This window comes from Prionailurus bengalensis, chromosome B3, assembly GCF_016509475.1.
Source record: "Prionailurus bengalensis isolate Pbe53 chromosome B3, Fcat_Pben_1.1_paternal_pri, whole genome shotgun sequence".
In the NCBI taxonomy this organism is placed as follows: domain Eukaryota; kingdom Metazoa; phylum Chordata; class Mammalia; order Carnivora; family Felidae; genus Prionailurus; species Prionailurus bengalensis.
The window spans coordinates 55,221,578-55,237,894 of record NC_057355.1 but is presented as its reverse complement, the minus strand read 5'-3'; the positions used below and the strand labels follow the sequence as shown (position 1 = coordinate 55,237,894).

At 38.0% G+C, this 16,317-nt stretch overlaps 1 protein-coding gene across 1 annotated transcript in view; it reads right to left on the bottom strand.

The window, feature by feature from the left end:
• Positions 1 to 16,317, bottom strand: part of SHC4 (SHC adaptor protein 4) — a 128,490-nt gene that overhangs the window by 54,503 nt on the left and 57,670 nt on the right. Inside the window, exons 3-4 of the mRNA XM_043555463.1 lie at positions 3,582 to 3,645; positions 357 to 476 (exon numbers count right to left, since the gene is read on the bottom strand). Of these exons, the coding sequence (XP_043411398.1) occupies positions 357 to 476; positions 3,582 to 3,645 (184 nt within the window). The remainder of the gene's footprint in view (positions 1 to 356; positions 477 to 3,581; positions 3,646 to 16,317) is intronic.

Sequence of the window (16,317 nt, the reverse complement as noted above, 5' to 3'; positions counted from 1 at the left end):
CAGTCTGTTAGTTCTGATAATGGATTTGCTTTCCCTTTGGGGAGCACGGGTGGAGAGTAATAACTGACTCAAGAATATGAGTTGCCAAATGGTATTTACCAGTTATTTGCACCTTAGTTCCTATTACAAAGCCAATTAGGTTGAGGCAAGTATGCAAGCAGTTAAATGCAGTGATGAGTTAGTAATACTGTTGTTCTAATTATTGTTATTCACAAATCCTTGGCAGATTTTTTTCCCTTGTGCCTTAACTAAATTTTAAGCACACTTTATCTGAAACTTTATTTTCTTTATTATGCCCAGGTTCTTCTAGAAAAATAGATGATACGTTAAGCTATAAATGACATTCATGATCTTACCTGTTGGTTGTCAATATTCATCAACGTGAGGCTGCATGTTGAGATGGTCAGTTTAATATTCATTCCCGAAAACTGAAGATTACTTTTGCCAAGAACTGTTGATAGGAACTTAACTGGAGGCTTTAAAAATAGCAAAACAATACTCTGAGTTAAGGATTTTGTTACAGGAGAATATTAATTTTTTAAGTGTTAAAAATGGGTCAAAACACACACTCTTCCTATTTTACTTTACACAAGTCAAATGAGATGGAATGCTTTATTTTAATGAAAACATTAAAAAAATTGGAATGCAGCAAATTCTTTAGTAAGCAGTGAAATCTGAGCCCTCAGAACTTTTCTCATATATTCCCTTCTCCCCAAGTGTTGGGAGTAGGGCCTGCTTTATATAAAAGGAATTCCTGTGAGAGTTTGGGCTAGCTGAACTCTCCAATCCTTTTGAAAACCAGAAGTCTAAAAAAAGAAAAAGTTGCTGGATTTTTTTGTGATAATTTATAAAAGTACAAAAAACATTCATATCAAATATATGGGACACAGTGAGAGTGATGCTTTGGGGGAGTGGAATATATAACTATAAACGCTTACATTAAAAAAGAAGAAAGATACCAAATCAAGAACCTAACTTTACAACTTAAGGAATTCAAAAAAAGAACAAATTAAACCCAAAGTTAGCAGAAGGAAGGAAATAATAAAGATTAGAGCAGAGATCAATGGCACAGAGACTAGAAAATAGAGGAAATCAATGAAACCAAAAGTTAGTTCTTCAAAAAGTTCAACAAAATTGACCAACCTTTTATATGGGCTAAGAAAAAAAGAAAGAAGACTCACATCACTAAAATCAGGAGCAAAAGTGGGGTGGGGATGCAACTACCAATTCAATAGAAACAAAAAGGATTATAAGAGAGTATTATGAACAACTGCATATCAACAAAGTGGATTCCCTAGACGAAATGGACAAATTCCTAGAAACATTAAAGTGATTAAGACTCAATCATGAAGAAATAGAAAATCTAGATAAACCTATAACTAGTAAACAACAACAATAACAGAAAATAACAAGTGTTAGAATGTGGAGAAATTGAAATCCTTGTGCACTATTGGTAGGAATGTACAAGAGTACAATTGCTTTGGAAAACAGTATGGCAGTTCCCAGTTCCTCAAAAAATTAAAAATAAAATTACCATATGACCTAGCAATTCTACTTCTTGTTATACACCCAAAAGAACTTAAAGCAGGGACTTGAACAGGTATTGGTATATCCATATTCATAACAGTGTTATTCACAATAGCTAAAACATGGAAAAAACTTAAGTATCCATCAACAAATGAACGGATAAGCAAAATGTGGTACACACACACAATGGAATATTATTCAGCCTTACAAAGGGAGGGAATTCTGACACATGCTATAGTATGGATGAATCCTGAGGACATTATGTGAAGTGAAAATAATCCAGTCACAAAAAGACAAATATGTATGAGTCCACTTATATGAGGTACTTAGAGTAGTTAACATCATAGAGATGGAAAGTAGAACAATGGCTGTCAGGGCTGAAGAAATGGGGAATAGGAAGTCATTGTTTAATGTATATAGAGTTTCAGTTCTACAAAATGGAAAGAGTTATGGGGATGGATAGGGGTGATGGTTGTTCAACAATGTGAATGTATGTAATATCACTGAGCTGTATATTTAACAATGGTGAAAATGGTAAATTTTATGTTACACGTATTTTACCAAATGTTTTAAATTAGGAGCAAAAAGAGTATAAAAACATAGTGTATAGAACAGTCCCTGGCGTGTAGTAAGTATGCAGTAAGTGCTAGCTATCAAAGGAAATTAACTCAAGATTTTTTTTTCTTTCCATGTGTACTTTCTGGAAACATGATAGCCTGGTTTGTTTTGTTTTATTTTGTTTTGGGGAGTAGACTCCCCATTTCTGAAATGAGAAAGTCTTAAATGATTGAGGCTATTTGTTGGGATCATGCAACAACAACAAAAAGTATCCTATTTGCAGAGGTTATGAGAGGCAGGAGGAGGCCAGAGGCTACTTTGGGGCCATGGGTTTTGTCAAAGTAACTAGGAATAGGGAGTTCTAATAGAATTCAAAGTCCACTTATTAACACTTAGTGTTTCCCATGCCATGTGGCTCATCTGAATCACTCTGGGTGACACTGAGTTCGGCCCTATGCAAACTAGTGAAGAATAATAAAGAATTAGGCAGGCGGGTGTGGAAATAAAGCGCTAAGCTGGAAATACGAAGACCTGGCTTCTATAGTTGGCTCTAAACTTCATCATCCTAGTAACTCAAGGCAAATCTCTTCTCTGAGACAGTTTAGTATCTGGCAAAATGGGAGGGTTGGACTGGAAGATCTCTAAACATTCCTTCTCTCTTAAACAATCTACAATTCTATGATTTATATAGTTATCTTAAGAACCTTTGCACCTCTCCTTTGGACATTCCAAAACAACTAAATGTTCTGCGTTGACAATTAAATGGCAATAATTCTATCTACCATTAGAGTTGAAAGCCTAATATACGCCCAAACACTGTGTAGACATCATTTTATTTAATTCTACACAACTCAATCAAGTAAGTGCTATTTTCTCCCACTTTACAGATGAGGAAACCAGTGATCCAAAAGGTGAAGTGACTTGTCCAAGATCACATAGTAGGTGGCAGAGGCAGGATTTAAACCTATGTAACATCAAATCTTTTGCTTTCTTTCAGCATGAAAATCTACTCACCCGTTATTATCTCACCTCTACTAGCACCCGCATTTCCATCTGAAAATAGGCTAAGGAATCTAAAAATTCTAAAATGTTAAAATGAAGAATAGATACATTATAAAGTATTGAAAATTGGAAGATGCCAAACTGGTCATCCAGTTCAACTTAACTTTACAGGAACAAAAATGGGGTCTCAGAGAGATGAGATACCATGCTCAAAGGTGAGTAAACACCCAGGCCTGGAATCCAGAATTTTTTACTGGAAACCCAGGTACTTTCTTCATTCTGTCACCCCAGGCATCACCATTTCAGACAGTGTCAGTCAAGTCAGAAAAACTTGAGAGATAAGACCAACTTTCAGTGCATCTCTGATCATGCCAACTGATAAAGGCCATTCTGGACCTTAGCTCATATAGTAGAATGAACTAACAACTATTTTGATATTCTCTTCCCCATAGTTAGGGAAACATAAAACAAGGAGAAACCACACCAATATTTACCTTTCGCTTTTTAACGGCTCCATTTGCCCCAGAGACAGCTTCACACAGGCGACTTATTGCTTCCCTGCAGAACAGAAACCATATAAAGACTTAGCACACTATCTAACACACAGTAAATGTTCAACAAATGTTAGCAAGTATTATGAACAAAATGTGCACACACATAATGGTGAGTCTGACATAAATGACTCTCTCCTACTCCTACCCTTATGCTGAAAAAAATCACTTTGCAATAAGGAATCCTATTATTTACCTTCTTCATCTCTTTTTTCCTTGGCTTTTCAGATTTGGTTTTTAGCAATGTTGATTTTTAACCAAAAAGGAGGAGTGGAACTTAGTTGTCTGGGAATACTTCACAGTTTTGCTTTTAGCAAAATCCTCTCTGTGGTGTTATGGATAAAAAGCTTCCTAGTATCTCAGCACCAAAGACAATTAAATACAAAAGAATCTGACACTAAAGGAAGTTTAAAGGGACTGGGAGAGAATTGAACTTCAAGGTGGTCTCAAATGGAGCCTTATTGACTGAGATACTGCTACAAGCCATTGAGCTTTCATGTAATTTCGCAGAAGAAATGAAAATCAATAACAAATTTCCTCCTTTGCTTTTTTTTTTTTCTGCCCTTACTCTATATTGCATTTCGTGAGAGAAAGGCACCACTAAAATATGTAGTTGTTCCTTAATGGAAGTGGTGAACAACCTGGCACCCTCCTCTCCAGAAATGCAGTTAGAACTAAAAGCTTTTGTCTCTGGAACTCAGCATTCCTAACGGCCCAAGCTTTCACTCAGCGTAATCTGAACCATAACCTCCTATCTTTCAACACATATATTAAACTTTTCACAAAGCACATCTCTAAGCTCTTTCCTGGATTCACCGGAAATCATTGTTTAAATTAGTTAACTGTATTAGTACACACACACACACATATGACCACCTGCAACATTGTATTAGTTTTTATATATATTTCCTGAAAATATTTTTTTGAGATGTTTTTGATTCCTAAGGAGGGGAGGAACACGCAGAGGGATGCAGCCCCATTAAAGAAATCTATCTCCCTCTCTATCTAGAGAGATATATAGATACAGACATATAGATATAGTAACGTGGATCTATGTCCTCAATGTTCTAGTAGATATATGGGAAAAACAAGTAGAATTCCAGAGACTCTAGGCATTGTTTTGGATTTATAATTTATATTTTAGTTCAGATTTTTTTTTTCTGGATAGATGAAATTCTTCTCTAAAGTATTCTCTTGTCTGATTTTTGCATAATTACCTACAACCAATACATAGAATGGCTTTTTGGTTTAGCGTATTTTCTCAGGATTTTGTATCTATGGTTTCTGTAGGATTCCAACCTTTGTTCTCTGGATGAAATAGAAGGACCGCTCAGAGAGTCAGACTCTTTTGTTTGGTTGGTTGATTGATGTTTGAGTCACCTTAATGATTATTCAATCATTGATGAGACACATAATAATTAATCTGAACTAGCCTCTGGTGTTGCCAAAATGACATGTCCAGGCACCTATGTTGTTGATATTTAATAAAAGGCGGTTATGAAAAAGGTATCAGATCCTTTACTCCATGAGAGCCAAATGAGGTGCTTTGGTCTAAAAAGCTCCTTGTAAATGGTTTGAAATAAAAGTAGAGACAAAGGTGGACATTGATACTGACAAGTATAACCACAGTTATTATTAGTTGTTACTTTTGTATAGCACCTCCTAGTTTCACAAAGTGCTTTCCCAGGCATTGTTCTCTTGATTCTCATACAGTTGATACCATCTAACAAAAAGTAAAGTTTTAAATGGGAATTAAAAGGAATGCTTTGTAGCATGAGTGCCTGTCAAGGACAGTTTGGAAGGATGAACCTTCCTGGCAGAGCGGAGTTTGGAAATTCCAGAGAGGGAAGAGCATGTGTAACAGCACGAAAGTATAAATTATCATATGAGGGAAACTACAAGTAGTTTGATATTGATGCAGCATAGAGTGTGGAAAAACAAGAATGAATAAGAGCTGAGAGATGGGATTAGAGTCTGAAAACTTTTTCTGTAAAGGGCCAAATGAGGGGCGCCTGGGTGGCTCAGTGGGTTAAGCGTCTGACTTCAGTGCAGGTCACAATCTCGTGGTCTGTGAGTTCGAGCCCCGTGTTGGGCTCTGGGCTGATGGATCAGAGCCTGGAGTCTGCTTCTGATTCTGTGTCTCCCTCTCTCTGTGCCCCTCCCCCGTTCATGCTCTGTCTCTCTCTGTCTCAAAAATAAATAAATAAACGTTAAAAAATTTTTTTAAAAATAAAGGGCCAAATGATAAATATTTTAGACTTTTCTCTGTTACAACTCTGCATTATAACTCAAAAGCAGTAAGAGACAATATGTAAACAAATGAGCATGGCTATGTTCCAATAAAACTGTTTCTAAAAGCAGGCAGTTGGCTATTTTTAGCCCAAGGGACATAGTGTGCCAACCCCCAGATCAGATAATTCATACAAAAGAGATAGACATAGTTCAATTTTTAAAAATCGGAAAATGTTCACATTCATTACAACTTTAAAATTGAAAATTAATACAACTACAAGATACTCACTTCACTGTCATTAAGTTAGCAAAAAAGAAAATGACAAATGCACTGTTGGGGAAGATGGGGAAAATTCCACGTCAGGCATACTTATCCATGCTGGGCGCCCTGATTAGTATCGATACAATCTTTCTAGAGAGTGATTTGGTAAAAGATGATAAATCTCTTAATATTTATCAGAGCTTTTGACAAGGGGAGGAGAATTTGTATCGAAATAGTATTGAGTATGTATACAGAATACATATTTATTTTAGAATAAAAAACCAACTCCATAGCTTGTGATATGGAATTTATCAATATAAATATTCCCACTTGGACTGTTAAGTATGAAGACTATAGAAATAAGGGGAGTCTATATAAATTAGTGGGCCGAGGGGCACCTGGGTGGTTTAGTCGGTTAAGCATCCGACTTCAACTCAGGTCACGAACTCGCAGTCCATGAGTTCGAGCCCCGTGTCGGGCTCTGGGCTGATGGGTCAGAGCCTGGAGCCTGCTTCCGATTCTGTGTTTCCCTCTCTCTCTGCCCCTCCCCCCGTTCATGCTCTGTCTCTCTCTGTCTCAAAAATAAATAAATGTTAAAAAAAAATTAAAAAAAAAATTAGTGGGCCAAAAGTAGAACTTGGAATGGCATATACACATTGGTAGCTACATAAAATTAATTCTGTCTAAATAGTGATATAGAAAGAGCTTATAAACAATGACTTGGTTTAGGTGTTTTTTGTATATATGGTTTGTTGTTTCCTATTTTTATTCTATTGATATTTATATGTCAACAATGTAAACAATGTTATCTTTTCCCTTCACTGTGCAGTTGATTGAGTAAATAAAAATATTAAAAGAATGCAAAGTAAGTTTCTCAGCAGGATTTTTGCTCATCTTCTGTCAAAATGTGAGGGCATGTCAAAGGTGTTCCAATGAAGGGGCCCCTGGGTGGCTCAGTTGATTGAGCATCTGACTTCAGCTCAGGTCATGATCTCACCGCTTGTGAGTTTGAGCCCCGTGTTGGGCTCTGTGCTGACAGCTTGAAGCCTGGAACCTGCTTTGTCTCTGTCTCTCTGCCTCTCCTCTGCTTGAACGCTCTCTCTCTCTCTCTCAAAAATTAATAAACATTTAAAAAATGAAAAAAAATATATGTCCCAATGAAGAGGCAACACAGCCTTTCTGTCTTTTGCCAACACCCACAGAGAGATGGATCAATGTACATGTCACAGATAAATAAAAGATCTTTATTTGTATCTCTGTCCCATTCCAGCTTAACCTTTAACTCCTCCATCTTTATGACTGCTAAATCCAGATTTATTTTTTCAGTTTATTTGGTAGACTTCCTTGTTTCCATTCCCCAAAGTTTCATAAAGAAGAAAAATCTTGACCGGTTTTAGCAATGCTTTTACAGTAGAAGCCCCTTCCTTTAGAATGATACACAATGCCATCTCAGAGAATCCGGGTTTTAATGAAGGAACATTTCCTATCTATACAGGCAGGCCATAAGTACCTTATGTACATCACCTCATTTCTTCTTAACAATGTCATTTCAAGATAGCTATTTTATATCCATCTTACAAATGAGGAAACAAAAGCGTAAAGAATTTAAATAACTGCTTCTGAATAATGCAGCTGAGAGTGGAAGAGGCAGAATACAAACCCAGGTCTGAATTCAAAACCTACACTCATTCAGGGAGTAACCATACTGCCATGTGCACGAAAGGGAGGGAATCCCACACTCCCAGGACCAGGAAAACAATGCAGTGGCGGGGGGGGGGGGGGGGGGGGGGGGGGGATGGGGGGAGCTTTTTGGCCAATCCTTACTCCAATGTAACTGGGGTAAACTAGCAAGGGACTAGTGCAAAGTGGCAGGGGTCAATTCCAGAAAAAGCCCAAAGGGATAACTCTAGCCCTTTCTCAGCCATTGCGTTCTATACATTGGCTGTTATCTCCTCATGGAAGAAAAGAGCACCCAGAACCCAGCTGTGTGCCCATGTGGGCAAGCATGCTCATGTATGCCTGGGCACACTCACTCAGATTTTAAAGTCAGGAGCACTACAAAAAAAAAAAAAAAAAAAAAAAGTACCGGCCAATATCCCTGATGAACATAGGTGCAAAAATCTTCAACAATATATTAGCAAACCAAATTCAACAATACATTTAAAGGATCATATGTTACTATCAAGTGAGATTTATTCCAGGATGTAAAGGTGGCTCAGCATGTGGAAATCAACCAACATGATGCTCCACATTAACAAAATGAAGTAAAGAAATCATATGATCTTCTCAATGGACGCAGAAAAAGCATTTTACAAAATTCAACATCCATTTATGATTTAAAAAAAAAAAACAAACTGTCAACAAATTGGGTATAGAAAGAACATACCTCAACATAATAAAGGCCAATGACAAACCCGCAGCTATTATCATACTCAATGGTGAAAAGCTGAAAACTTTTCCTTGAAGATTAGGAAGAGCATAAGGATACCTACTCTCCCCACTTGGTTCAACATAGTACTGGAAGTCCTGGCCAGAGCAATTAGGAAAAAATTAATAATAAAAAAAAGAAGTTAAAAACATCTAAACTGGAAAGGAAGAGGTAAAATATCACCATTTTCAGATGACATGAGATATTAGATAGAAGACCCTGAAGACTCTACCAAAAACTATTAGGACTAATAAGTTAATTCGGTAAAGTTGCAGGATATAAAAGTAATATACAGAAATCTGTTTCACTTCTATATACTCATAATGAACTATCAAAAAGAGAAATCAAGAAAAAATCTCCTAAAATCAACAAGAAACAACAGGTGTTTGGCAAGGATGTGGAGAAAAAGGCACCCTTGTGCACTATTGGTGGGAATGCAAACTGGTGCAGCCACTGTGGAAAACAATTTGAAGACTCCTCAAAAATTTAAAAATAGAACCACCCTACTTTCCAGCAATCACATTATTGGGTATTTACCCAAAGAATACAAAAACGCAAATTCAAAGGGACACATGCGCCCCTATGTTTACTGTAGCATTATTAAAATAGCCAAGATATGGAAACAGCCCAAGGGTCCACTGATTGATGAATGAATAAAGAAGATGTGGTATATATACACAATGGAATATTTTTCAGCCATAAAAGAGAATGAGATCTTGCCATTTACAATGATGTGGATGGAGTTAGAGAGTATAATGCTAAGCAAAATGAGTCAGTCAGAGAAAGACAAATACCATATAATTTCACTCATGTGTGTTATTTAAGAAACAAAACAAGTGAGCAAAGGAAAAAAAAAAAGAAAGAGAGAAACCAAGAAATAGACTCTTAACTTTAGAGAACAAACTGATAGTTACCAGAGTGGAGATGGGTGAAATAGATGATGGAGATTAAGGAGGGCACTTGCTGTGATGAGCATTAGGTGTTTTATGGAAGTGTGGAATCACTATACTGTGTCCCTGTATCTAATATAACACCATATTTTAACTAACTGTAATTAAAATAAAAACTGAAAAATAAAAAAAAGAATCCCACTTTCAATCACACCAAAAATAATAAAATAAATAGGAATAAATATAACCAAGGAGGTGAGAGACCTGTACACTAAAAAGTCTAAGACACTTTTGTGTCTTAGATTCTAAGATGAAAGAAATTGAAGAAAACAAAGAAAACACACATAAATGGAGAGATATTCCATACTTATGTATCAGAAGAATTTATATTGTTAAAATGTCCATAGAAACCAAAGTAATCTAGACATTCAATGCAATCCCTATCAAAATTCCATGGCATTTGCCACAAAACTAGAACAAATAATTCTTAAATTTATGTAGTACTACAAAGACCCTGAATAGACAAAATAATCTTAAGAAAGAAAAACAAAGCTGGAGGTATGATGCTTCCTGACTTTAAACTGTAGTACAAAGCTATAGTAATTACAACAGTAAGATACTGGCATAAAAACAGACACATAGATCAATGGAATAGAATAGAGGGCCTGGAAATAAACATATGCATATATGGGCAATTAATTTATGACAAAGGAGGCAAGAATATACAATGAAGAAAAGACAGTCTCTTCAATAAATGGTGTGGGGAAAACTGGACAGCAACATGGAAAAGAATGAAACTACACAACTATTTTACCCCATACACAAAAATTAATTCAAAATGGATTAAAGACCTGAAACCATAAAACTCCTATAAGAAAACATAAGCTCCTTGACATCAGTTTTAAATCTTTTTTTTTTTTTATCTGAATCTAAGGCAAGGGAAACAAAAGTAAAAATAAATGGGACTACATAGGATTAAAAGCCACTGCACAGTACAAGAAACCACCAACAAAATGAAAAGGCAGCCTACTAAATGAGAAGATATTTACTAATCATATACCAGTAATGGGTTAATACCCAAAATATATAAAGAACTCCTACAACCCAATAACAAAAAACAAACAATACAATTAAAAATGGGCAGAGGATCTAAACAATTTTCAAAAGAGACATCCAGATGGCCAACAGACACATGAAAAGAGGCTCAACATCACACTTTATATCAGGGAAATGTAAATCAAAACCACAATGAGATATTACCTCACACCCTTCAGAATGGCTATTTTCAAAAAGACAAGAAATAGGGGTGCCTGGGTGGCTCAGTCGGTTGGGCGTCCGACTTCAGCTCAGGCCATGATCTCACAGTTTGTGGGTTCGAGCCCCACATTGGGCTCTGTGCTGACGACTCAGAGCCTGGAGCCTGTTTCGGTTTCTGTGTCTCCCTCTCTCTCTGCCCCTCCCCTGTTCACGCTCTGCCTCTGTCTCAAGAATAAATTAAAAAAAAAAAAAATTAGAAAAAAATTTTTTAAAAAAGACAAGAAATAATAATTATTAGAAAGGGTATAGAGAAAAGGAAATCCTTATACACTGTTAGTGGGAATGTAAATTGGTGCAGCCACTGTGGAAAACAGTGTGGAGGTTCCTCAAAAAATTTAAAATAGAAATACCATATAATCCAGCAAATCCACTACTGGGTATCTATCAGAAGAAAACAAAACACTAATTTGAAAAGATATATGCACCCCTAGGTTCATTGCAGCATTACTTACAATAGCCAAGATATGGAAACAACCTAAGTGTCCATCGATGGACAAATGGACAAAGAAGATGTCTCTCTCCCTCTCTCCCTCTCTCTGTGTACACAGACAATGAAATACTTTTGCCATAAAAAGAATGAAATCTTGCCATTTGTGACAACATGGATGGACCTTGAGGGCATTATGCTAAGTGAAATAATTTAGAAAAGAAAAGGCAAATACAATACTGCGTGATTTTACAAAACAAAACCCAGACTCACAGATACAGAGAACAGCTTGGAGATTGCCAGAGGGGAGGGGCTCAGAAGGGGGGTGGGGGTGGGGGGCGGAATGGGTAAAGGGGATCAAGATGAAAGAACTTCAATTATAAAATAATTAAGTCATGAGATGTACTATATGTCACGGGGACTATAGTCAATAATATTGTATTAAATTTGTATAGTGGCAGATGGTAGCTAGACTCATTGTGGTGATCATTTCACAACATACTCAAATGACCAATCACTATGCTGTATGCCTGATACTAATATAATACCGTATTAAACTCCTTTTAAAAAAAGGAGTTCTAAAGTCGATCAAGGCATGTGGAAGCATTACAGACTCTGAAAATCTCTGGATATACAACTCTGCTCAAAAGAAAAAAGGTGAGGGGCGCCTGGGTGGGCGCAGTCGGTTAAGCGTCCGACTTCAGCCAGGTCACGATCTCGCGGTTCGTGAGTTCGAGCCCCGCGTCAGGCTCTGGGCTGATGGCTCAGAGCCTGGAGCCTGTTTCCGATTCTGTGTCTCCCTCTCTCTCTGCCCCTCCCCCATTCATGCTCTGTCTCTCTCTGTCCCAAAAATAAATAAAAAACGTTGAAAAAAAATTAAAAAAAAAAAAGAAAAAAGGAGAAACTTGTGCCTATGAACTTGCTTTTAAAAAGTGGCGATGGGGTGCCTGGGTGGCTCATTTGGTTAAGAGTCCAACTTCAGCTCAGGTGGTGATTTCATAGTTCCAGAGTTTGAGCCCCGCATCAGGTTCCTGCAGTCAGCACAGAGTCTGCATGAGATCCTCTGTCCCCCTTTCCCCTGTCCCTCCCCCACTCGTGGGTACCCTTGCACGCGCGCGTGCTCTCTCTCTCTCTCTCAAAAATAAATAAACATTAAAAACAAAACAAAAAGTGGTGATATTATACATCGGCGTTGATAGTAGCTTTACTCACAATAGCTAAAACACAGAAGCAACCCAAGCATCCGTGAATGGATGAATAGATAAGCAAAATGTTGTATATACATGCAGTGGAATACTATTCCTTAAAAATGAAGGCAATTCTGCAGTATGCTACAACATGGGTGAAACTTAAGGACCTCATGCTATGTGAAATAAGCCAGTCACAAACATACAGATACTACGTGATTCCACTTCCGCGAGCTACTTAGAGTAGTCAGATTCACAAAGATAGAAAGTAGAATGGTGGTTGCCAGGGCCTAGGGGAAGAGGGACTAGGGAGGACTTGTTTAATGGGTATAGAGTTTCGGTTTTGCAAGATGAAAAGAATTATGGGGTTGGCTGGTAGTGATGGCTGCACAACAATGTGAATGTATTTAATAGGACTGAACTGTACACTTAAAAAATGGTTAATATGCTACATTTTATGTTATGTGTATTTTACCACAATAAAAAAGAAAAAATACAAAGTGGTTGTTATTATTATTATTATTATTATTATTTTGGAGTTGAGACTCCAAAGAGTCACAGGCTCTCTCTCCAATGTTTGTACAAATTTTTCTATTCAATTTTAGGAGATCCTCCCTCCCCTCCCCCCACCCCCCCCCCCCCCCCGACCCCCACTCCACTACCCAGAAAACCATCTGTGGGGCTCTTGGGACTCCACAGATCCCAGGCTAAGAACCACTGCTTTAAAATAACCTCTCAAATTCTGCTTTCTCGGCTATCAGTGTTAACAAATCTCCCCAAACCCAGCCAGGGAAGACAGATAGATGGTTGCATTTTGTTGCCTTTCTTCACAAAGATCTTTTCTTTCCCTCAGACTAGGACCAAGAGATTAGCTGTAACATTTTCAAAAACAAATAGTACTTTGAATGCTCTTCTGGAGTTTCAGCCACACCCTCAGACACTTTACAAATGCAGAAGAAAAAGAAAACAGAGCCCAGAAGTGGGGATTTCCTCACAGGGCTGGGGGTGTCCCCGCCACCCCAGCTGCCTATGAAGCCCGCATTTCTACACAACCCTTTTGGAGCTGACTGGTCATGAGGCACTCTCCAGCTAGCAAACATTCAGCAAATGTCCTCTCTTGGAGAAGCAGAATTTTCAGAGTTTTAATGGCTCAAGATTTCCATCCTGGGAGCCTGCACTAGAAAGAGGCAGGAACGCCCCACAGCACCAACAGTGGCCACTTTGTTTATTGTTTTGCCACATGAGAGAGAAGGGGAGAGAAGTGGGCTGATGTAAGAGAATGAGAATGCCGTTGAAGATTTGCTTTTAAGCATTTAAAACCCTGCCTACGCCATAAGACCAAAAACAGATATTTTGTCTGTCTCAACAGAGTGCAAACTAATCATCCAAACAAAGCCACCTTTCTTCATCAACCCTTGGCCACTACAGTACTTAAGTTATAATTTTTCTGTGTCTTTAACCCTTAAAGAGTTAAGCTCTTCTGGAAGCAAAGTTGTCTAACCCCCCCTTGTTACAGGTTTGGAAGGCAATATCACAATCCAAGACAAAGTAGAGTGTTTGATAGAGGGACCGTTTGTCGGACAGACTGTTTCTACTAAATGTCAAAATGCAGCTCTTCAGTAAATAGGAAAGCCAGCAAATGTGTAACATGAAACCAGGCAAATGGCCCAGTGGGTTTGAGGCAACTCTCCCCATCTCCTGCCCCCACCCCCTGCCACACACAGAATGAAGGAATGGATTCAATTTTGTCCAGGCAAATAGAAATGAGAATAAATTTTAATCACAGCAAAAACCTTCCCTAAACAAAACACAAAAATAATGGGGCAAAACAAAGTCACCTATATTTCCCAAGGTACTTTCCTTAAAGAAAGCAGTTAACAATGTCAAAGGGACAGGTTGTCAATGTCTCAAAGTGCCCTCGTATTGATGAAGGGAGGGACTTGTGAGTACCTCAAGCCCCAGATCAGTGGGGTATTATGTTGTGACGTTGTTGTAGGGAAACTAGTGCCTTCTTTTTTTGAAATCTTTGCCTTCAGAACATCAAGGCCCAGTGATCTATGTGTTCAATTTTGTTCAGCTGGGTGAAATTAAAGACATTCAAAAATTTGTGTAGTCCCTCAGACAAGACACTTTAGAACAGGAGCCTGCCTCCATGGCGATAAGCAAACAATGAATGCAGTCAGTGCCCACAGACTGGTAGAAAATGGAAAGCTTCAAACTCCCTTTGTGCTATTATCAAGGGGCATCGCCTGTGCACTCTAGGAGGGTAGACAGAGCCCATAAAATATATCCTTTCATTTAGAAATAGGCACTTCAGGTCCCAAGATGGTCAAATAAAACCTTTCAGTACTGCCCACAGCATCTACTCCCACACTGACTTATCATGCCTCTCTGTTCAACCTGAATTATATTTAAAATCTGATTCTAAAGTACATCTGCAATTCTACCCAGCTCAGCAACCACAGAACACAGTTGTTCTGTCTGCTCTGGGATGCTGCCCTTGGGCTCTGATGCAAATGTTGACCCATCTAGTGCACTTGAATGAAGTGAAAGACCCCACTATCACACCTTCCCTACAAGTCTCCCCAGGTGATCAGAAATGAAGTACTGATTTTATCCTATCCCCACAATGATTTCCTGTAATGGAATCACATATTTCAAAACGCAAACAGCTACACCCACAAAAACACCTTCTAAGTGCTTAAGCCTTATGAAAATGACAAGAAAGAAACGGGGTTGATTTCATACAAAACACTCAGGAATTTGTAAATCTAAAAACTGTTTTCCATTACTTTGGGATAAACTAGGCTTTTTTTTTCTTTAATATAATTTATTGTCATGATAGCTAACATACAGTGTATACAATGTGTTCTTGGCTTGGGGAGAAGATTCCCATGATGTATCACTTACATACAACACCCAGAACAGACACACAGACCAATGGAATAGAATGGAGAACCCGGAATTGGACCCACAAATGTATGGCCAACTAATCTCTGACAAAGCAGGAAAGAGTATCCAATGGAAAAAAGACTCTTTTTAGCAAATGATGCTGGGAGAACTGGACAGCAACATGACAAAGAATGAAACTGGACCACTTTCTTACACCATACGCAAAAATAAACTCAAAATGGATGGAAGACCTAAATGTGAGACAGGAAACAATCAAAATCCTAGAGGGAAAAACAGGCAGCAACCTCTTTGACCTCAGCCACAGCAACTGCTTACTCAACACGTCTCCGGAGGCAAGGGAAATAAAAGCAAAAATAAACTAGGCTTTTCTAAAACAACTTTGTTTTAGACAAAATATTCAAAATACCATGCAGGCATGTCTTTGGGAGTGCAAGAGTGAACTGATATACAGTGTGATCACTTACAAATCAAAGCTCATTTTTTAAAAGGCCAAAACAGATCCAACTTCATCACCCACTTTATCCACCCTACTTCACTCCAAATGATGTTTATTTACTTCCAAAAAGTAGAGCTGCCTTCGAAGAAAGAAGATTGGCACTATTTAAGATATTTCAAGCAGTTTGCCATAGAAGTATCTATACTACTGAGCAAGATAGCAATTGGTAGAAAGAGTGTATAACTCCCACACTGCTCTTTTAAAAAAATAACTCTGATCATTTGAAAGGCCATTTGGCATATATATTATAGATTTTACCTGGTAAGTTCTCTCTCTTTTATTTATTTATTTATTTATTTATTTATTTATTTTTTAATTTTTTTTTTAACATTTATTTATTTTTGAGACAGAGAGAGAGCGCGCGCATGAACAGGGGAGAGTCAGAGAAAGAGGGAGACACAGAATCTGAAACAGTCTCCAGGTTCTGAGCTGTCAGCACAGAGCCTGACGCAGGGCTCGAACCCACAGACTGCGAGATTATGACCTGAGCCCAAGTCGGACACTTAATCGACTGAGCCACCCAGGCG